The sequence below is a fragment of the Pollachius pollachius genome, assembly GCF_949987615.1.
Source record: "Pollachius pollachius genome assembly, chromosome: 7".
Lineage (NCBI taxonomy): Eukaryota > Metazoa > Chordata > Actinopteri > Gadiformes > Gadidae > Pollachius > Pollachius pollachius.
In genome coordinates this window covers 23,717,112-23,740,624 of record NC_136940.1, presented here as the reverse complement: position 1 = coordinate 23,740,624, position 23,513 = coordinate 23,717,112, and the positions used below count along the sequence as shown (strand labels likewise).

The 23,513-nt window shown below is 45.5% G+C and overlaps 2 protein-coding genes across 2 annotated transcripts in view; one reads left to right on the top strand and one right to left on the bottom strand.

Annotated features, from left to right (window-relative positions):
• Positions 1-686: 686 nt before the first annotated feature.
• LOC307078133 (Rieske domain-containing protein) lies at positions 687-2,619 on the top strand. The gene is made up of 3 exons (XM_079739767.1): positions 687-1,006; positions 1,289-1,404; positions 2,485-2,619. The coding sequence occupies exons 1-3, from the start codon at positions 817-819 to the stop codon at positions 2,581-2,583; spliced, it is 405 nt and encodes a 134-aa protein (XP_079595893.1). The 5' UTR covers positions 687-816; the 3' UTR covers positions 2,584-2,619.
• Positions 2,620-2,887: 268 nt separating this feature from the next.
• Positions 2,888-23,513, bottom strand: part of cilp2 (cartilage intermediate layer protein 2) — a 22,927-nt gene continuing 2,301 nt past the window's right edge. Inside the window, exons 2-10 of the mRNA XM_079739751.1 lie at positions 18,176-18,268; positions 16,320-16,589; positions 15,291-15,473; positions 13,675-13,830; positions 12,999-13,316; positions 12,303-12,411; positions 11,845-12,002; positions 7,992-10,426; positions 2,888-7,690 (exon numbers count right to left, since the gene is read on the bottom strand). Coding sequence (XP_079595877.1) covers positions 8,004-10,426; positions 11,845-12,002; positions 12,303-12,411; positions 12,999-13,316; positions 13,675-13,830; positions 15,291-15,473; positions 16,320-16,589; positions 18,176-18,268 — 3,710 coding nt within the window. The 3' untranslated portion in view covers positions 2,888-7,690; positions 7,992-8,003. The remainder of the gene's footprint in view (positions 7,691-7,991; positions 10,427-11,844; positions 12,003-12,302; positions 12,412-12,998; positions 13,317-13,674; positions 13,831-15,290; positions 15,474-16,319; positions 16,590-18,175; positions 18,269-23,513) is intronic.

Here is a 23,513-nt window from a genome sequence, read left to right as displayed (position 1 = left end):
CTTTGTTCAATAGTGATAGACTAATGTTAATTATGAAACTGGTCTGTGGAAAACATGACTTGAATACCCTGCCAAATACTTGTCTGGAACAGCTTTCCACCAAATTATGGAAAATATTTAACCTGGTGCCAAATGGAAGGCAATTGCTAATTGAGGAATCACATATAAGCTATTTACTCCATGTACCTTAAACCCCAACTCAGGGGGAATTCCATCGCTACGGGCTGTAGCTTGTATGTAATGTAGACTACTGGAAGGGCCACCTAGTCTTTTGTTATTTTTAATTTGCTACACCATGGAAAATGAAGTGGAACGAGACAACAGCCAGGTCCATTTAATGAACAGCTTTAAGACTAGACTCAGCCCACTGGAACACATGAATGATACTAAATCATTGTATGCATGTCGTTACAATGGTAGGTACAAGTGACCTAAAGCAGGTATTTTCATAGGGCAATCTACACTTCAATACCCAAGCATAAAGATCAGTCAGCCAGCAGTAATCTGCAATATGTAACCGCTGTCAAAAGAGCCAGAAGAGATTAATCAAATAAACACAATGAAACCTAATGAGCACTTCCTGATAGGATGCTCCACAGCAAGGGGCGAGAGGAAACAAGCTCCGGGGCTATCCATACTGGGGCTAGAGGAAACCAGCTCTGGGACTCTACTGGGGTGGACTCGAAAGCATGTCGGCGCGGTTATTATGGAAGATTCTCCTAACGTTATCCAGCCAAATCAAGCTGTCGAAACAGCTGGTTTAATCCGAGGAACGCGGGGAGCGAAGACGAAGCACGCATCATCCTTCGGGTTCTAATGGCTTCGAGCTCCGGGAACGAGGACGGAAACAAGGAGATCGGTGCGTGGAGACTCGCAGGCCCAGTCTCGGTGCTCTCGCAGAAGCCGTGCCGCCTGATGTACTCCCCGCTCGGACACCAGGCCGACGTGTGCCTCTTCCACGTCAAGGGGGAGTTCTTCGCGATGGACGCCCGTTGTTCGCACTCCGGTAAAGAGCACCGTCATCACGAAAACTACCGAGAACGTTTTGCGTTACAGATGCTTTGTTTATCACAAGCCCCGTGCCCCCTGCTAATAATAGTTTAATATACATGGCGTTATTCAGCTGAAGCTTGGATTTCAATTCGTCACCTAACGTTACGAAATCCTCCAGTTGCAAACATGCCATGTCCCTTCTGGGCTGTCAAACCGAGATAAAGCGTCTTGGTTGTCGCTGGAATAAGCGTTTCCGGTAGTAGTGACCGTGTGTGTGTGTGTTATGTCTTGTCAGGTGGTCCTCTCTGTGATGGAGACATTGAAGAGGCCAACGGGGTACTGCAGGTTTTCTGTCCATGGCACGACTATGATTTCAATCTGAGGACGGGCAAATCGGGGACTGGGTTACAGGTAGGTCCGCTGGGTGGGCTGACTGGGGAACTGGCTGGTCAATCCTGGGTTAAAGGGGGTGTTACTGTGGGGAGATCTTTTTAATGTTCAATTTGGATTTTGGAAAATATTACAGTGGTAGTGCTGTTATTTGGCCTTGCTATCACTCATAAAAATGAGTCAGTAGGAGGGAGAATAAAAGTGTTCCCACAAATAAAATATTTAAAGTTATTGTAAATTTTTCAATCAATATTGTAACATTTGTGATGGCATTATGAAGCTTGTCGTAGTGTTTGTGTGTTATTCGAAACCCCATGAACTATGAAATTATTTTCTATATAAATATTAGTAATAAAAAATGGAAAAACTGCAGCTGATTTATTACACAACTGACAACTGAGGCGGTGTGTTTTGATGGCTCAGAGCAGAATATCAACCCGCCAACATCAACCTGGGTCTGGTTTTACAGCCATGGAAATGGTCTCAGACCAATTTTCAAGCATAATTGAATGCTTCACATCTCCGTATGGACAATCACTGCTATATACTTTTACGAGCTGGCATGGTAATGAGTCAAACGGAGCAGTAAAAACCTGTTTAGTGAAATAAATAATAATAATAATAATTTGTATTGGCTGTAATTAACTTAATGAAGTTAATTAACATGTTCCGTGAGATCCTTTGATTTGATACATTCATGTTTGGAGTCACCAACTGCTTTACGTATCAGTAGAAAGAATGGAGTTGTGATGTTGAACCAATAACTTATGTTATGATCTTTCATTTTTGTCTATGCAGATTGAAAGAGCACATGTCCAAACCATTTTTTTTCAACCAATCAATCTATAGATACATTATTTTGCGCTATTTAACGTAAAAAGCAGTGGTTAACCATATTCCTAAAGGGTTGCCTTTGACGTGATGGGTTGCACAATATGTGTGTGCCATTCGGAACACATTGAAAAAAAAGTGCCTGGTAGATTTTTGGCCTTAAATATGTTGTTTTTTATTTTTGTCTAAGACACTTGGAAGTTGGATCAAGAGGTTGTGGTTCTTATTTTAAGGCATTAATCATTTCTTTTTTTCTCTCCTTTTCTTCAGCAAGAAGTGTATGAGGTAAAGATCCAGGAGGACTGTGTCTACGTGAAGCATGCCAGTCCTCTCTCCTTACAGCCATTCCCAGCAGTGAAGAAGAGCTGAACTCCTTCCCACAAAGGTCTTCGTGGGACCCCTACGTGTAGCACTCACGCCATAGCTTTCAAATATGCATTGGCCTATATATATATATATATATATATATATATTATAATAATAATAATAATAATAATAATAATAATAATAATAATAATAATAATAATAATTGGAGACATCCCTGAGCCTTATCTATCAATTGTGATGGAGCTTGGATAGAGTGGGAACACAATGGACTCAGTTCACAGCCATCTAATCAAGTCTCGAGAAGACAGGAGTCATGGAATTTAAGTGAGATGATTGGTTATCAGAGAGAGAGAGGGAGAGAGAGAGAGAGAGAGAGAGAGAGAGAGAGAGAGAGAGAGAGAGAGAGAGAGAGAGAGAGAGAGAGAGAGAGAGAGCGCTTCAAGCTCCACATAAACTCCAGACTGGATCTAACGGTTTCCGTGCCAAAGATAAACGTGTATTTGCCTTTATTTCTGTATCCCACATGTAAGAATTGATAACTGCAATGACCGTCCTTTGGCAACTGCATAACATTGATTAAATTGCGCTGTTTATTTAGAAGATTTTATTAATTTCGTTTTTTTATGACACCTAGCTTTGTAGTGGATTCAGGATGTTCACTATATACATTTGAAAGTATAATCACAATGTGAATAACACATAGTTTTCTATCATATGCATGACGCATAGTGAGACCCTATTTGGCCTATTAGCCAAGCCTTTTCAAATTAAAATGTTAAGGTTTTCTTTTCTATCACTATTTTTATCCAAAACATAACTAAAGCCTTACTTGTTAATGTTTCCTCCTGTGGGATATTTACCTGTAAGTGTGAAGATATGTTATCAGTTAAAACATTTCAGACCTCAAAGTGATTCAACTGGGGAAACATGCAGGCACACAAATCCTTATTTTTGGTGCTGGGAGCGGGCATTAACATACCTGTTTGACTCCACCCTTGGCCAGTTCACGGTTTGTTCCTCACTGATGCAACTACAATTGGTACTTTATACTTGTAATGCAGGCGTTGTAACAAAGTTGACTTTGTAAAGAGTATATGCATATGTGGTTTGTGTGTGAGTGTGGGTGTGCGCATGTTTATGTATGTGTGTGTGGGTTTTGGATAATTATGTGCATATGTGTGTATTTTTAGGATGTTGATGTGTTTGGCTCACTGACATTTCCTTTGCATGTTGCACAGGCCAAGAGTGTTGATGGAAGTCTAGCTCACCATTCATTTTGTTCTCCTCATATTTGGCTTCCTTTTTTTCAAGACCGCATTGTGCTAATATTTCCAGTCACTAAACTTATTTTAAAGGTCACAAAATTAGGGCACAAGTTCTGTGGTGCTGGATGGAGAAGAAAATCCATTCTAAATGTCTCATTCTCATGTGGAAGGCTACTATTCATTTTCCTGGAGAGAAAACCATTTCTAAATCTGTATGTCTGACTCTGTTCTATGTTGTTTGATGTTTAAGGGAACAAGCATTTGTAGCTTCAGCAACACGCTTGTGGTTAAGATGCTTAAACACAGGATTGTTAATTTCTCTCCCAGGCTGCAAATTGTGTTATTAGCTTCATATTATTTCTAACATTGGCTGTCACCATGTGCATCTTTGCATTATTTATGTTGTTGTTTGAAGTATTCAAAATACTAACGCAATCTATGTACATATATTTCAGTTACCTCAGTTGTGTTGTGTATTTTAGAAAGAACTTGACTTTGTCCTCAAATCAATGAAATAACCATCACTGACTCGACAGTTGTTTACTCTCCTTTAATTCTTAATTACATATAATAGAAAACCAAAATTTAGACAAAGCATCACCCAAAAAGTTTACAAAAACATATTTACATGTTGTTCACATGGTAACTTCATACAATACACTTTACAAATTGAACCTTAGTTCAGCAAAAGAAGAAAAACAATAACTTGATTAATGGAATACAATTAGTCAAAAGTGTTATGCAAGAGTTCTGTTAGATCGATATGATGTTCATGCACCTTTCCTTAAAGAAATCCATCCAAGGACTGCATAGGAGGGTTCCGTGGTTCCGTCTTAATAAGTTATATAGTCTCCTTCAAACTAGCCAGATATAAGCGAAGAGCCCACTGCTGTTATCCATAGCTCTTCATGCAGTTACATTCCCATAAAGTACCACAGGCCTAAAGCCGGTCCCTGCTTATTAACCTTAATGTTCAATTCGTCTGCATCAATTAGGGGTTTAAATGGTCCATACCAGCGTTTTATAATATAGTAAGATGACAGTTTTACAAAAGGAATGATCTTGAGATTAATAATGAATGAATTATGTTTTGTTCGTCTTTACCGTGTATATATATACATACTTAAAGACATGAGCTACCTTAAGAAAATGAAAATAGTATGAAATATTATCTTCATTTTCAATGTTAAGACGTGTTGTGGAAGGGTGACTGAACCTACCCTCCGAGATAACACATTTTCCCATTTTCCTTTTCGTTACACAAGGTCTATATTTATGCTTGTATTTCTTTTTAAAGTATTTTATGGTGATTTGTTACAGTGAAGATTAAAGATGACAATATATTTCAACCTCTCGCCCTTAATAATAAATTAATATTTATCTAACGTGTACATGTACTCTCCAGAATTAACCGTTTGCGTATTTCTTTCATAACCAGAACTATGATAACTAAATCAATTCATCTCATCATTTAACATTGTTTTGCATCATCTTTAAAGTTTATCTGAAGACAAAGGAGCTCTTCACATGATGTAGATGCATTCACAGGCAATGCTTGACATAATGCTAAACACACCGCCCTATTAGTGTCCACTTGTACCACAAACTCCAACACATGCCTTCTCTTTATCAGGAGCCAACTTATCTGTCAAATCATTTTTCTCTGTAAACATCTTTTACTACTCATGCAACCAATTTTAAAGTCTGGAATTCTGTGAGTGATGGACTGTGGGGCCCAAAACCACTAATATTTTTCCCTTCATTTTTTTTTGCCTCTGCCAAACTGCATTATCATCCATCAGTATGTAATCGTGATCCACCTTTCCTCTTGATGTTCTCAGACTTTACATATCCTTCAGTTGCTTAACAGCTGTTAGAATTCCCTTGGTGACCTTGGTTCACACACACACACACACACACACAAACGTCACGTCTTTATAAGATTGGGCTCTCCGTGTCACCTGGACTCTTTTATTTTCCTTTATCTAGCACAGAGCCTGGAGGATACAGGGAGTGGGTTTTCAACGGACCAGATTTGACTTCTTCCCTCGGGAACAGTAGTCATGTGTGAGGTCAGTCGTAATGGTCAGGGTCTCACACGTCGTGATTAAGGGGCTGGCAAGAGCCACGTAATTAATAATGGAACTTGGTAGTATCCTCTCAAACAGAAGCTTTAAGTTGTGGTATAAATATCCCTTTTAATCCAAACACCTTGCATTTTAATCCACACCGATAAAAATCGTTTTTTATTGGAGAATTAACGTCATTAGCATGAACTATTGCGATTATTAACAACATGTACCGCAAAACTCCCACCAGAGAAGCAGTTATGAGCTTAAATCCATCTGCTGAAAATGTCTGAACCATCTCAATAATTCCCAAAAGTATACATGATGTGTTTTCTGATTAAACACAGCCCCCTTGTTTACTTCCAGCCCTGCCTGATTTCTCCGAGCTCTAGAGCCTACCTCATTTGGCTTTGGGATAAGGTCAGCTCCAGGGGATTCCCCATGGCTCCTCAAAAGCTCCTAAAGCTCCAGAAGTGACTATGATGGGGATAAACAAGTTGTACCCATTACGGAGGCTGGAAGTTCCCTCCTCCTATCTTACTAACTCAAATGTACATAACGTACTGAATCCTCACCAGAAAGGGCCTTTTGAACCCTTGAAGTCTGAACAGGGAGAACTACACTACCTTGTTAATAATTGCTTTTCTGAAAAAAGGACAAAATACATCCCTCTTGTAAAACCATGTCCATTAAAATTAGGAGTGCCTGGACTTGGTGTTTTTTCTCCAAGAAAGAAACGCTCCACTGAGAAATGAACCCGGAGTAATGAGAATGTTCTGGGAAGTTGAACGTATTGAATGAGATTTACTGTGAACAAAATCCACCATACAGTTGCAAAGAAAGGTCGGACCATAAAGAAAAAGGCAATACACTTCTTTGGTTGTTGCAAAGAAATGTGTAGGTCTGCAGTATTGTTCTGAGAGTAAATGGGTTTGCCGTATGCGAGGTCGGCACCCTGCAAGGTTTCTCATGTTAACATGGTACATCATTATTGCACTTAAATATTCAAAGACAGACAGACACTAATAGCACCAGACAAAAAGATCAGTTTGAATTACATATTAGACTTGCCGTTAACCTCATTAAGTCACAGTTCCTATGAAAGAAGAGACGGCTGGGGGAAATGGTGGGTGGACATTGTTCAATTTGGTGAGGCTTTCCGGGTCATGAACAGCGGAGGAATGTGGAACTTTTGTCATTCCTAACATCTATTGCTCCTTTGGGCCGTCTGCAAAAAGGTATGTGGAGTCTACTGCTTCTTATCTTTGTTTTTGTGCAATGCTTGTCCTGGCAAGACCCTTAGTAGTTGCAAGGGGCGTGTGGGCTGAATTACTTTAGCGAATGGACGAAAATGTATGTATTTAAATCATGTTGTATTTTTGCCAGCCCCATACCACATCCAATGTCACGCTATGTAACTTCCTTACATTTGGGTGTAAAATTTAGTGTTTTGCAACGTCAAGCATTCTGTCAACAAAAATAAAGCAGGCATCTAAACTTGATGATACCTTGAAGCCGAGTTAAATGTGAAGCTGGTTATATTTTCAATTGTCCTGCTTGATTAACACAAAATTGCTATTCCTGTGTTATCGAAAAAACACATTGTACAAAACGTATTGCAAACCCTTGGAGTAAATAGGAGACTCGTTATTTTTTGCAAATCCTTTGTGCTAGATATTGCTGCCGTGGTCGTGCATTCGGAGGCCCTTGGAACTGGGGCAGGGAGTTCTGTGTTTTTCATAGTGAGACCAAAGTTCATATCCACCTTTAACTGACTGACCCAGCAAGGCTTTCCCTCTGTCGACATATTGGAATCTAGAATAAAGATAGATAATGTATAATTATTATTTTAGCCTCATCATTACCATTTTTATAATATTTACTCTTCTTCTGCTTCTTTTTCTTCTTCTTCTTTTTGTTACTATAATCATGAGAGGAAGTAAAAACCACACACACACACACACACACACACACACACACACACACACACACACACACACACACACACACACACACACACACACATACACACACACACACACACACACACACACACACACACACACACACACACACACCCATCACCACACCTATTCTTGTTCTAATGTCAACATACCTCCCAGAAGAACTACTGGCGTAGTTGTCCTCGTGAGGTCACTCTTCTTCTGCTGGTGGAGCTGACGCTGGAGACCCTGCGACCCTGGCTCCTGCTGCGCTGCTCCGAAGGATAGGCCACCACCTGGGTGGATGACCGCTGCACCTGCAGGCCCTGCGACTCCCGCATGTCCCTGGCCATCTGGGACAAGGTCTGCCCTGGGTTGGTCTGCAGCCGCTGGAAAAGGCTTTCCCTGGTGATCTTCCTCTCCGGACAGCTGAAGGTCATCGCCACGCCGGAATCGGACTTCATCTCTCTGGAGAAACCGTCGGAAGTGCCATCGAAGCAGCGTCCGATGGCGATCTCCTTGGCCACCCTGGGGTTCTGGTCCGTGACGGTGTAGATGCCGTAGTTGTGCCCCAGGGGGTCCACGGGGGCGAGCATGGTGAAGGCGTGGGACTCGTTGTTCTGAGGCACCGGGGGGTGTTTGGTGAGGTACTCCTGCAGGAGGTTGTTGATGCCGACTCTACGGCAGTTGCCCTGAGGGAGGAGGGATATGAGGGATCGGTCCACCTCGGACTGGTCAAACAACATCCCGCTGCATTTGAACTCTACGCAGGCTGCAGAGGTGTTGGCCTGCCTCAGGTCTCGGGTGCTGCGTATGTCTCGGATGCCGTACAGTTTTCCCTTGGTGGCGCGGTGTGTTCCGCCCATGTTCTTGGACCTGACCATCACTTCCTTCTGCCCTTGAACCTTGATCTTGATGAAGCAGGCCCTGAACTCCTGAGGATTGGGCCACCAGGAGAGGTAGTCTCCCGTCCAGGTGGTTAGATCATTCTCCTGGAAGGGAACAACGTTGTATTCGTACTTGTCCTTTTCTACTCTAAAGAACCTAAAATGATTGTCATTTATTTCTGCGTTTTCACAGGCTATTAAATTACGATAAGGATAAATCGGGCCGTTAGCTTCCTGAAGGTTGTTTGGGTTTGGCTTGGCCAGGTTGATTCTGAAAGCTGTTTTCTTCAGTGCCGGGTCATTGTGGTCGGACCGCTGGTAATCGATTTTATTCAAGTAGGGCTGAGAAACTCCGATGATGTTTGGATTCATCTTGGGGGACGACGGTGCGGCCTCTAGTTCCTCCCCGCCCATGATGGCGGTGACGTAGGCCGTGTAGGCATCGGGCCTCTGTGCATCACAGAACGCCGGTAAACAAGCACCGTTGTGTCCGGTGATGACACTGTCGAATCGACCCCACGCCCTGGGGTTGGAAGAGAAGCCGGGCTTGGGTTCCAGATTGATCAGGCTGACCACTACCCCCTCCACCTGTTCGCTGGCCAGGAACTTTTCACTCATGTACGCCCGGACTTTGACATAGCAGCGTCTGTTCTCCGGCACGTCCAGATTGAACAGCCGGCGCTCTCGGATCTCCATGTTGCCGATGAGGAACGTGCGCTCCTCTCGCTTGATCCTCCCGTGGCTGCCGGTGGCCCTGGTGTAGCTGAAGTCACTCTCCTCCTCCCACACCCCCGTCTCTGTGTTCAGCGACCACAGTTTCATCTTAGGGATGTGTTCCTCCATTTTCACATGCTGCGTGTCCAGAAGCACCTGGACTGCTCCGGTGCCTAGGGCTTCCCTGTTGAACTCGTCTCTGAAATCAACAGAGAACATGCCGTAGGTCCTCAGAGGGAGCATGTCACCCTCGTCGTCCACAAAGTTGAGGTCTCCTGGGGCTGCGGCAGCTGTGGTGATATTCCTGGGATCGATAAATGTGACACTGGCCTTCACCGTTCCTTCGTACAGCTCCCCGTTTTCCCTATGAAATGAGTTTGGAGGAATCACGATCTGGCCTATAGGGTCCTCCCCTTTAATCTCTCCTAACTCGATGGTGTTGGTTTCCCCTGCGTTGATACTGATCGCCGCTTGCTTTCTCATTACCTTGACGTCATGATAGATGGATCCGCCCCTCTTGTCGAATATAAACACCTTCGGGGTGTCGATGAACTTCTCTGAAGGGTCAACAAAATTGACCACTAGCCTCGCCGTGTCCTGGGCGATGTGTAACGTGAACCCTCCTTGGTACCCGGTGGTGCTCACCCTCTCTTTGCCGATATAGACGTGTCCAAAACGCAGCGGTTCACTGTTGTCCGCCGAGACCACTCGGCCGCGCACCATCACAGAGGGCTGCACACACTTCTTGCAGCCGCACCGTGTCACCGCCCGGATGGGCAGGCTGTATCTCCCACAGTCGATGGCGCGAGTCTCCATTTCTTGGACCCCGCAGCAATAGCCCGCGCCGTCCCTGCAGCGTAAGTCCGAGTCCAGCGAGCCGGCACACGTGTTGTGGGGGCAGCGGCCGGCGTTGTAGTTCGTGGAATCGGTCCCAGGTTGAACACAGTCCATGGGGAGCCTGACATTGTTGTCCTCGGGGGTGGAGTTGCATGCCGGCGTTCCTCTTCCTGTTGGGGAACAAAGATGGAGGGCCGGTCAGCCGTGATACAACACGCTTTGAAACAGTGTTCATCAAACAGCATGTTGTGTTGTATAATATGTGCGAACGAAAGTAAAAATGTGATGCAGTTTTGGTGGTTTAAAATAATTTCTGACTTGGATACCTGAATGTGGTCGGGTTTTTACATTGTAAATAAATTGTCATTAAGCCTCTAAACCAACATGCTATATTATTATGTTCCAGACGGACACAGAATACGATTTAGTTTTAAGTCCATGGAAAGGTGGACATGAAACAGGAAATGGATGAACCGTGATCGGGAAATCTCAACACTTTCTCAGACTATCGGACTTAATGACCAATATCAATTTTGTCAAAATCCCACCATTTACCAGTGAGAATTAATGTGACCAAGCGATTAGAAAAAAAAAAACTAAACGCCACAGTATACAGTACTGGTCTGATTCTAAATCGAATCAGCACTTGGTAACTTGGAAGTCCTTCACTTAGGGTCACTATTTTGAATAGATTCTGGAGTGGCTGCTCCAAACAAGTTGCAGATTGATCGCCCCGCTGCCACAAATCCTCACAGAGCCTCTTTGGTCAACAGGACTCTGTGTTAACAAATATCTGGGGGGGGGGGGGGGTGAGATGAGTGTCTATCCCTCATGGATGTGGATGATGCATTCTTGTCTGACTCGACCGCATAGAATTTACAAGCCATCTTTAATTTCCCTTCAATAAAGGGAGCTTTGGGAAGGAGTTATTTTTTTACAGTGTCAAGGGCCATCTCACACTGTAAATATTTGGTGTGTAGAGAATGGTTGTTTCAACCAACGTAAACATCATAAAAAGAGTCTGCTTCTTGTGCAGCCTGGTTCATTGGGCCCAGATGGCTTTTATGAACACTTTTCAGTCTGTGCTTGATTTGTTTTCATTGAAATAGATAGGTCCATTGACAAGACCAACGCTGTCTGTCATTCAGTAAGACCTCACTGTGGAGTCCCTTCACTCCTGTTAATGCACCAAGTGCTGACATTCCTATGAAAGCGTAGATGTAATTTCCATAGCAGATGCACTTTTTAGTCATTTTTAAAGGTGATGTCTGCCTTTTCAGTGATTTAGAGGTGATTATTTCATTTAATTTGTCTCGCTTTTGCTCAATACCATTATCATTATATTTTTGAGTGCCATCCAAACCTGATGGCAGTCAAAGCACAATAGGCCTATGGCTTTATTTCACACCATATTATTACTGCGTTTAACGCTGTTCAACATTTCCATTCAATTTATCTTGTTAATAAAATAATCTGCCAATCTTCTGCCAAGAGCACACAGACAAAGGCTTCAAATACCGAAGCACAATGCGATACATCTTGTGCACCCATCTTGTACACGTGGTCCCTCCGGTACAGACATGCATACCGATGACAGTGAGGAAGGCCTGGGTGGACTTGATGCTGCCTGCGGGACTGCTGGCTTTGCAGTGGTAGAGACCCGCCTGCCGGGGCTTCAGGTCTCTCAGGACCAGGTCCTCCTCGTACTTGAATACATTCCGGTCCAGCAGAGTCCCGTTGTGGTACCTGAGTGACAGGGATACCAGGAGGATTGAGGAGCGAGAAGAAACTTCTAGAAACTGAGCACGAGACATGTGGTAACAACAGCGAAAAAGCAGAGATTCCTGCAGACGTGCTGAGGTTCAGTTTTGGATGAGCCGAACGCACAAACAGACGCTCATAGACCTGTGCGACGCCAACAACACTACACAATTGAGCACTACTAATGCAAACATGATGATTGGATTGACTTTTCCTTTTAAAAATCAGACAACTTGGAATTTGCAACAAAGCTTTGACAACTTGTAAAGTTACGAGCCCTCTCACCAGTAGTATTTATCCGGGGTGGGTGAGCCGGTGGCCTTGCAGCACAGCAGCACGCGTCCTCCCTCATGACGCACCTTGTTCTCCGGGTGCTTGGAGATGTACGGCTTTTCTGCAGACGGAGGAAACAGGGAGCCGTTACGGCCCGGACTCTAGACCGCTGCCAATAGGGCCGACTGGTGGGCAGCAGTACACATTAAACTCTTGTTAGTCCCAACGCGCTTCCCTGAGAAGCGGTCGGGGCGGGACCGGCAGTTTGAAATACAGCCGAGGTAAGCACCTCTGCGCGGGCTTATAACCGTTTTATGAAAGAAGCATATTACAGCGCCGCAAAACTTGAAGGCTTCGCAGTAGCTCCTGAAAAAATGCGATAAATCCCCCGATGGTTGTTTTATCGTTTCCTTTTATCCTCTCACTGTCTTAGGCCGCTGGTAGGTGAACCACTGTCTGACCGGCTCTTTGGAAGGATGTGGAGCGAGACCACGATGGTGCTGAGTCTACGGAGCTCAGTACTTATTACGCACTTATTTTCATATCATGACAAGCTACACTGCAAACAAGACGTCAACTCCGTCTATTGGTCGTCGGTGGTCTTGTAAACAACACAACAAAGCAAATTCAAATTAAAAGAAATGTCGGCCGTGGTATTGTAACCAGCCTCCCCCCCCCCCCCCCCCCCACCTCTTGGTTGGGACTCACCAGTCGACCAGAGCACGGCCCGCACCCAGGACAGCCCGGTGGCGTTACTGGAGGTGGAGACGGCGGCGGCGGCGAAGCGCTCCTTCCTGACGGAGAGCAGGGAGGCGCTGGAGGAGCAGACCCCCGGGACCCTGAAGCGGCCCTCGGGGTCCGACTGGGCGAGGGCCACCTTGGGCCGGTCGGCCAGCGCCACCGTGGCCCCCGCCACGGGTACCCCCGCCATGGTGTACACCTCCCCCTGCAGAACGTGCCCCTCGCACAGACAGCGGCCGCAGTCGGCGCTGGGAAGCCCCTCGGGGCACACCATCAGACATTTATCTGTGGAGACGGACGGAGAAGGTGGGGGGGGGGGGTTGAGGATAGAAGAGGAGAAGCTTCCGCAAAAGACTCAAGACTCAACTTTTTCAGAGTTCACCGTCCTAGACTCTGCATAGCATCCCCCCTTTACCCCCCAAGCCCCCTCTTATGCACGTATTGTATGTTGTACGTCCTGGCACTTAATGTACGCACTTATTGTATGTTGTACGTCCTTGCACTTACAAATACTACTTAGAATCCTAGCTATCTAAGTTGTATACGAGGAAAAGGTTAACCTAACAATTGCTTGGCAACGAACATCCTTTCATTGTCGACATGATTTGATGTTCTTGGCCTGTTGTGTTTGTCCTGAGCGTACCCGGGCATCGGCTTTTCCCGCACTTTTGGATCTCCATGGGCCGTCCGACACATCGCACCATGTCTGAAGTCTTCACACAGGTCCTCCTTCTGATCCTACGACCCCCTCCGCAGGTGGCTGAACAAGCCCCCCACCGACCCCAAGACCCCCAACGGGCTGGTCGCAGAGAGACGGAAACAAGAGCAAAAGAGGACAGCGGTCAAAGGAACAAACAACTTCTCTTGAAGTGAGTAACGCTCCACAAGTTTTCCCCAGGACACTTTTTAAATTGAAGAGAGGCAGGAGGTCAACCTTTAGACGTGGTTAAACGTGTTGCTCTTAGATAAAAGCCGACATGACTTCAATTACATGTTCTTTGGAACCGGAAGCGGGGACAGGTCTGTCGCTGGATCATTCTCGGCTGAACGCCAGCGCCAGGCCCCATCAATTAAAGTCACTCACATCGGTTGAGTCGGACAGAACCATTGGATTAAAGAGCGCTGGCAGCTTGTACAGGTTCTGTGGTCAAGTCCTTCAGTTTCACAGCATTTAATTGGCAGCCACGCCGCGATAATCCTGCTGGCGGACAGCTTGTCCCTGCCGTAATTCACAGGCACATCATTCGCAGTCCCATCAAGGGGCCAACGCAGGGAACATAGTGTGTCTAAATGAGATGCTTTAATGCAATGTAGTTCGTCCTCTTTGGAGAGAATCTGCACATGTTTATTTAAATTGCACCGATGGGAGCAGCCTGGTTTATTATTCACCTTCGTTCCCGTCAAGGTCACAAAGCCACAGACTGAACACGACAGTGCTGAAGGGAAATACGACTCTGCCTACGCACTCTCATTAGAGGAAAACAGATCTGCATGGAAACGTGAGGACAGCCAACCGCGAACCGTAACAGTTGTTGTTGTCCAAAAATGTCCTCCGTGTTCCTGTGTGCGCTGTCATTTAAATTGTTATCTCCGTAACTATATTTATGATTCATTTATATTTATTAACTGGGAATGATTGGGTGAGTGAGGAACCAAACACACTAATGAATCAATGATTAATGAGTCCATTCGTTCTACATTCATTAATGACTTAATAACCAATCTATATTAAAATGAATTCAAATATATGCATTCATTAATGCTGCTAATGTTTTCATTCATGGGGTTATTGTCTGTGGCATCAGGGACGGCTGTATCGCTTATACTTACATTCTCCAAAGCTAAAAACAATAAATAAATATATTTTTAAACATTACAAACCAAACATTTAAAGGGGGGCTCACGTCTGACAGTATTTCGTAGCTCAAATGTGTTTTTATATATATAATTTTTTTTTTAGCATTTGTAAAATTTAAAATAGATTATGAATAGATTTTGTACATATTACAAAAATTGAAATGTTTGTATTAGGCAATAAAAAAAATTAACATTTAAAACAGATAAAAAAATGATTTTGCACATATTATACAATGCACCTTGTTATATATCGCCAATAAAAAACAACATTTGAACCAAACATCACAGAACTACAGCGAACAGGCACAACAGAGGCCCCGGGCTGGAGGCGTCAGGACCCCAGGGCCTCAGACCATCGCCTCCCCGGCCCCCGGCCCCCCAGGACGGGCCCCGGACAGTCACCTGTGCAGGGGGCCGTGGAGCACTCCCTCCTCTCGGAGTGGTGGCCCTGGCAGGCAGGCACCAGGAGCAGGGGCACCGGCTGGTTGCTCACACACCTCCTCTGGCGGACCTGGACCCCGACGTCGCCGCACGCTCCCGTGGAGCAGGACCCCCACTCGCTCCAGTCCGTCCAGTAGGCCTGGACTGAACCAAGGGGGAAGCGACAGAGGGGGGGGTGTCGTCAAAAAAGATGGAAGAGTTGCATTTTGACGTTGGACATTTTAGGGGCATTTAGGAGACGCTTTCATCCAAAGCGATTCGCGACCATCGTTACACATCGCACATTCACACGCCGACGGCGGAGTCAACCGCGCGAGGCGACAGCCAGCTCGTCGGGAGCTGTCAGGGTGGGGGGGTCTTGCTCAGACACCTCGACGCTCCAGGGGATTGAACTAGCCTATCACTCAGTCAACGCGCTCTACCTGCTAGGCTAAGCCCACCCCAGCCGAGTCACAGTAGAACCGTAAATGCGGTCGTGACCAAGAGGCGGCCAAGCTAGTCACAGGCCTAGCATGCACTTCATCTCTCTCTCGCTCTCGCTCTCTCTCTCTCTCTCTCTCCCTCTCTCTCTCTGTCTCTCTCTGTTTGTCTCTCTCTCTCTGTTTGTCACTCTCTCCAACCATCAATTTCTCTCTCTTTTTCTCTGTTTGTCCATCTCTCTACAACTATTTCTCTCTCTCTCTCTCTCTCTCTCTCTCTCTCTCGGTTTGTCTCTCTCTCTCTGTTTGTCACTCTCTCTCCAACCATCAATTCTCTCTCTTTTTCTCTGTTTGTCCATCTCTCTACAACTATTTCTCTCTCTCTCTGGTAATATATTAGTTGTATGCGGCCATTTGGTTCCATGAACCGCCTTACTGTACCAACAGCGATACATTATTTCTCTCTCATCTGACAAATCTTCAAAACGTATTGCAAGCCGCGTCGCATAAAAGTTTCTGCTAAACGCCCTGAATGTCAATGTCAATAATAGGATGTGTGGGCGGAGGGCACCTGGGGGGCAGTGGAAGCGGACGTGGTAGTTGGAGCAGGTGCGTCCGTAGGGCTGCTCCTTGTTGACGCACCAGAAGCCCTTCTCCAGGCTGGAGTGCACCACCTCGCCGGTCTCGGCCGCCGCCACCCAGTCGGTGGTGCGCGCCTCCATGGCGCTGGGCCGCGTGCACACACGCTCCCGGTAGTAGAAGCGGATGGCCTCCAGCCGCTCGTAGTCGCCGTTGCCCCCCGGGTGGTCGATGTTGAACCAGGACGTCCACTCCGTCACACCTGGAGGGGGGGGGGGGAATAATTAATGGACTGCATTTGTTTTGTGATTTTCTAGCCAGTTGCCACTCAAAGCACTTTGAAGTATTGACTAACATTCATCTTTTCATGCACATATTCGCACAGCGACGGCGGTGTCAGCCACGCAGGGCGACAGCCAGCTCGTCTGGAGCAGGTGGGGAGAGGCGTCTCGCTCAGGGACACCTCAACGCTCGGCTAGGAGGAGCCGGGGATCGAACTAGCAACCTTGCGGTTACCAGCCAACCTGCTCTACCTCCTGAGCCACATAATAGCAATAATTACAATAATGATGTTATGAGTGTTGAACAACATGTTGATATTTTGCCTGTGGCCGAAGGACCAATCACGTCGGTTTACCCTTGAGAGTTGTTATTGTCCTGCTGGATATGAAACGGTCTGCCTGTTGACGTTAAGCTGGTGGATGTGTGCGATAATGCAATGCAGCGTCATTTAGTGTGAGGTCATGGGTCAAAATAACGACTCGTCAACTGAAGAAGAAAGCCAAAAGTTAGCGTGAGAGAGACGGAGAGAGAGAGAGAGCGGGGGGGGGGGGGGGGGGGGGGATGTTAAAAAGTTCCCTTTTCACATGTGAAGTAGACGTGGGTTGGTATGAGCAGCACCGAGGCGGACGGCAGGAAGGAGAGCAGGAAATAGCAGGAAGGAGCAGCTGACTTTAAGACGGGGTCTGCTACTGCCATTTGAGAGGTCCATTCGCCCAGGGGACAGCTACGTTGTCCGGGGTCTTTCCACCGGCCCCCCTGACCTGGGCCGTGATGAGGCATGCTGCTACGTCACCCCCCGGCCCTCACCCCCACCCTAACCAACCCCCAACCCCACCAAAACCCAGGTTTTGTAAAAGCATTGTGGCAGCCAATGCATTACTCATGCCTGTATTGGTGAATTATCTCTCTGGGGCTGAACCGTGAGCTGTTTTATTGTAATAAACAATGAGGGGGGGGGGGGGGTGTGTGTAGGCCTTCAAGGGAAGGTTTTGAGCGAGTGTTTTAGAGGCAAATTTAGCCGATTTTGAAAGTGTGTACAGTAAGAGAACCTAAAAACAGCGGTATGAGTTTTTTGATTTTTACAGAGGGAGAGTATTGAGAATTGTTTTTTGAGCCCACTTTTTCCGCGGAGCTCTGCAGGAAAAGCCTGCCATGAGTATTCCCTGCAGATGAATGGATTTATTCTTAGTTTTTTGCTCTACCTCGCTGCATTTTCTCTATGAGACAACCGCTGAACGAACAGGCCCGATTCATCACTCAGGGGAGACGGATTTAGAGGAGGAGAAGATATGTCTGCACAGAGAATCATTCCTCGTAAAACGACTGATTTAAAGCGTTTGCCTTCGGATGTAGTAGCTGCAAAATAGATTCCCATTGACCAAATGTCCATAATGGCTGGTTGAAACAGAATCCTCTTACTGTATCCTGCTGTGTAGCATTGCATTCATTATCATCAGCGTGGAACAGTATTCATTATTCACCATTATTTTCAAATGTATTATTTTATTAAAAGAAACCGAGTAAAAATAAAAGAGAAATATTACGATAATAATAATAATACGATACCTGTTGTGTCGGCAAATACTTGTTGTTTGATCTTCTTGCTGTTCCCCTCTGATTGGGCCCGTGGCTCTGGGAGACTGCTGTTCCCCGCCGACCCTGTGACAACACCGGGAGACAGGTCACCATGACAACAACCACATAATGACCAGCACAATCAGTACAATCAGCAACCGGGGCTAGAGAGGGGTTGACTGTAAATATCTGATGGTGGGTCGCCTGTGTACATTGTTTTCAATATCCCCTGTTCCATTTCTTTCTTCTTCTTCTTCTTATTTCTTCTTATTGCATTGTTTTTCGCAGGGGATATGGCCAGAGAGGGAATTCAAATTCACACACAGCACTTGGAAACATTGCGTTGTTTCGCTATGCGATATAACTGGGATGAAAGAATTGTGTTACACTGGATAGAATACACTCCCACACACCTGCGCACACACACACACACACACACACACACACACACACACACACACACAAACACACAAAAAACAAGCCCCAGGTACATAACAGCGTGATTGCGTTGTGCGCTTTTCCCCTGGCCTCAATAAGAGCAGCGAGAGGACTGGGAGCGATCACCCTGAAGACAGGCTCCCTCCTCAAGGGACTCAGGTGTTAACACAGAGCCCCCCCCCCCCAACACGTCATGGTTCAATTATATCAGTGCACTCTGGATCCACTGTGGAGACCGTCAGCAGGTAGAGTGAAGGAGGTGGACAGACGGACAGTGATACAGACAGAAGGAGACGTATTCAAAGGCTTCTTGGAAGACACGCGTCACAAACGCATGATGGGAGTGACAGAGGGGATGTCGTACATTGTCATGGCTTTGCCGATGTAATCAGGCACATATATTTAGCTATAAACATTTATCACTGAATATTGTCATTATATTTCAAATAGACAATCCCGTCCAATGGCAACTGGAGAGAAAATGACATTTGCGCAACTGAAATGTAAAAGTCGACAACTCATTTTTATTATGGTCGAAAGCTCTTTATGACTGCTCTCTGACACCTCATCATCCCTTCTTCCTGTACTGTCATTTTTGTTTTCATTCCTAATTTCATCCTTCCCTTCTTCCTCTTGTCCTCCCCTCTCCCCCCTCCTTCCCCTAACAAGCAGTGGGTGTTGAGGACGCTAATCAAGACCCACCAGAGACAAATCATCGCCTGCAGACTCATCTGTTACCCATCGCCTCGAAGCCACGGAAGGGGCTGCCAAGCTAGTCACAGACCAAGCCTGCACTTCATCTCTCTCTCTCTCTCTCTCTCTCTCTCTCTCTCTCTCTCTCTCTCTGTTTTTCTCTCTCTCTCCAACCATCCATGTCTCTCTGTTCTTCACACTTTGTCCCTTCCTCTCCAACTATTTCTCTCTCTCTTTCTGTCTCCGTCTCTCTCTTTCTTTCTCTCTTTATGTGAAGGAGATAGATCAACACACACACACACACACACACACACATGTTCTTACACAAACACACACACACACACACACACACACAAACAGATGCACACATGCGCTAACAGCGATGGATATGGAAAACACGCAATCAAGATGTCCGCCTCTATCACAAGATCGAGCGGCCTCACTGCCCCACTGAGCAAATCCAATCAAATTAATGTGCCGCCCTATCAGTCTCTCTGGCCATTTTCTAGCAGGGACGATAAATAAAGATAGAAAAACAGAGTTCTATCTAATATGGAAAAGAGGCTGCATAAACAGAAACAAATGTCTGTGTGTGATTTCTGCAGGGCAGATGTTCCGGACACAGCATTCTGCGCACAGCTACACACTCTTGTCACTTTTGAGTAGACATACACAGCATTGCTTTACAAGTCTGGTAAAATAAAAAAAAACATCAATCGAACAGTTTGCATGACAGATTTGTTCCTGCTGATCATAACACGGCCAATCATCAACCGGAATGCACGTTCTCGCTTTTCCTCGGGAGTTCGGAGTTTCCTCTACATACTTCTACGAGTTTCTTTGGCCAGCATGCGCATACAGGGGGAAAAATGGGAAAGGATGGTTTAGAGGAGATGGAGATACACATTAGAGTTGGACCACGGACAAGATGATAAATAAAAGGAGGAATCTTCTTGATATGCCGCCAGCAGCGAAAGAGATTTCAGGTGTAGGGTTTGAGTTCGCATTAAATTTGACTTTTGTTATGGGCGTTTGGGTAAATGTACTTTCTGAAGTGCGTTCTTTTTTTGTTTCGTTTATTTATTTGCCGTTGTTTATTTTTCTCGGTAACCAAAGGTAAGTTTGTCTGCTCTTTCACTCCTTGGCATCTGAACAACTATGGATTTTTTCTAACCCAGTATTTGAAGTGAAAACACTTTTAACGATTTTAGAGTAAATTTATCGTATTCAAGAAAATACGTACTTTACCGTAAACTACACGTAAAGTATCTCTGCAGCGACCGCAACCTCATGAGGCATGTCCGGGTCTGGCTGAAACCAACTTACTGGTCCACCGAGAAACACCCAATGAATCCTAGAAAAACCTTGTTAAAATGACGCTCCTCTCCTACTTTTGCACCGTTCTGCAGTTTTACTGGTGCGGTTCCCCTCCTCGACTTGAACCCTACACACGGGGGTCACACTAAATCCCTCGCCAGGCTTGCCTTGACCTTCTCATAAACCACGGGCACTGGAACCAGACACGGCAAACTGGGTCGGAACAAGGTGCTGGAAACGAACCAGAACACACATATAACTGCACCTCTGGGCTGGTGCATAGGATGGTTTCACTTAAACGTTCGAAATACAGGATGGCAGGAGTGTGAATGTGTGTGCGTGTGTGTGTGTGTGTGTGTGTGGGGGGCTTATGGTATTATGTTGAATACCAGCAAATGCCAATCTGTCATATTCTTGGAAACCTCATCTCCGTCTTTGAATTCCCCCGGCGCTCCGGTGGCTGCCTGTCCTCACCCAGTGAACCCTCGCACCTGATCATGTTTTCAGCACGGCCTCACACACGTTTGTATATTTAGGCACTGAGTGATTTTCCTAAATGTTTGTTTGAAGGGGTTTAACGATTCATGTCACGGCGGATTATGTTTGAAGTAGGGCTTGTTTGCTTCAGCTGCGTCCCCGGCTTCACAAATCATCCGTTTATAATAACTGTTGGCCTTTACAAAAGGGCACTGCTCTGTTACCTTTTGAGTCTGGAGCGGGACTTTTCCAAGACTGGAGGAAGCACGCGTGGCCATCAACGCCTCCTGTGAGCAGCTGCACGATGACAAGGGCCCCGGTGGAAGTGGGTCTTTTATGTAGGAGCTCTCAGCAAGACACCAGGCTGCAGAACAGGTACTCTGGGCCAAATGGATGTTGGCAATACGAGTGGTTTGCAACCAAGCACGCACAGACCTAACTCATTTTGATACCATGTTCCAGATCCATGCGCAGAGGAGGAGAAAGAGGGCAAAAACACCTTCTGTGCTTGCTTACGTAAACTGATTGAAGGATGAAGCGTGCGCTTATTAATGCAGCACTCCGACCCTGCTGGATGTGTCATAACAGAGGCCGGCTGTTAGGAGCGACTGGAAACACCCGTGTGTGTGTGTGTGTGTGTGTGTGTGTGCGTGTGTGTGTGTGTGTGTGTGTGTGTAACATGGCCTTGATTGACCACTGTGCTATAAGGGAGGCATTTAAGGGAAGATAACAAAGGCCTTTTATCGTTTAATAATTTAGAAGGAGCATTTGTGGCAAGCCATCTGCGGAGAACACTGAATTAATTAATTAGAGAATATACCCTGTGTGTGGTAGGGTGTGTGTGTGCGCGTGGGTGTGTGTGTGTGTATGTGTGCGCGTGTGTGTGTGTGTTTGTGTGCGTTTGTGTGTGTTGTTTTGTTTTGTTTGCCTCTCTGTCTCTCACGTTCTCTCGCTCTATCTCATTTCTAACATCTGTGGTCCATTGTACAAATGAAATTCCCATTGTTTCCCCAACATGAGCTAATGATGGAAATCAACCATGGCTCATTTGTGTTTTTGTGTGTATGTCTATGTGTATGTGTGTGTCTGTGTGAGTGTTTGAGTTGTATTTTTCACAGAGAGTAATTACAGGAATCTTGTGGTCTCCACGGAAGGCTTTGCGGGGCTATGGAGCGATTTTTGTTGTCCCTGCTGCCTTTATTAAGCCTGCAAATAAAAAGAGCGCAGTGTCTGCAACGTCTTGACCCCGAATCTTGACACACTTCAAGTGTCCCGCTGAGAGAGAAGTTTAAACCACTGCCGTAGATCAACGAGTACGCCAAGAAACTACGCCACTTACATCTAGGACATTGCATGAAATACGGGAAATATAGAACACGAAAAGCAAAAAAGAGAGAAAGTAGGGCAACGCAGTACCGAGTGGGAAGACGTCGCGAAAGAGGGTGAGAGAAAGAGGGGAGAGCTGATATTGGATATGCCTTGAAGTTTTGAATTATGAGAATACATTCTCCTGCCTTTGATCCCCCTGTATCCCCCTGTCTCTGTCATTAAAGTCTGCCGGCCAGACAGAGCCGATAATGCAGCAACTGGACCAGACTGTGGTCAGCATCTGGAGAACTGGCCTGTCCCCTCCGGCCGGCTCCCGCCCCCAGGCTCCTCAGACTAGCTGGCAGCCAATGGCGGCGCTTGGCAGCCGTTCAACCAATAAGCTCGGAGCAACAGTTTACATCATTTTGGGATGGACTGGAGCCAGGATTCAGAATACAGTAGAATAGAGTTGAATTGAAAATAATGGAAGATAATATAATTTAATAGGTTGGTTGAATACGATATTCAATTGAATAAAATGCAATAGAGTGTGGAATTGAATGGATTGGAATATAATATAAGCAATAGTATATTGAAATGGACTAAAGTAGAACAGAATATAATATAATATAATTATTATATATAATATAATTAGTAAGGACGGGATAGAATAGAAAATTATCGAGTAAAATATTATATTACATTCAATAATACAATATAAAATTAAAGAATATAATACAATTTAATATAAAATAATACAATATGATTTAATATAATATAAAATAATAAAATAGAGTGGAATCAAATGGACAGGAGTAAAATGGAATGGGGTGGAATGGAATAGAGTATATAAAATAGAAAGTTATGGAATGGAACGGAATAGATTGAATAGTTAATTTCCTGCATTGGTTTATTCTTCGCGGACATCCCCATTGGCCGGGCCACTAATTATGCGGTTCATTTGAGCCGAGGCAGCGAGGCTCTGGCCACTCAGAGCGCCTGAGGGTCTGGGGGAACAACAGCCACCGGAGCACGACAGCGGTATTGTTTCAACCGCTTGGTTTTCCACCTCAGCTACGTGGGCATCGGCAGCAGC

What these genes read in the sequence shown, in the direction of transcription:
- LOC307078133 (XM_079739767.1), top strand. Translation starts at nt 817, where the DNA reads ATGGCTTCGAGCTCCGGGAACGAGGACGGAAACAAGGAGATCGGTGCG. An exon ending in CGCCCGTTGTTCGCACTCCG is followed by an intron (nt 1,007 to 1,288) that starts GTAAAGAGCACC and finishes ATGTCTTGTCAG; the next exon opens with GTGGTCCTCTCTGTGATGGA. An exon ending in AATCGGGGACTGGGTTACAG is followed by an intron (nt 1,405 to 2,484) that starts GTAGGTCCGCTG and finishes CCTTTTCTTCAG; the next exon opens with CAAGAAGTGTATGAGGTAAA.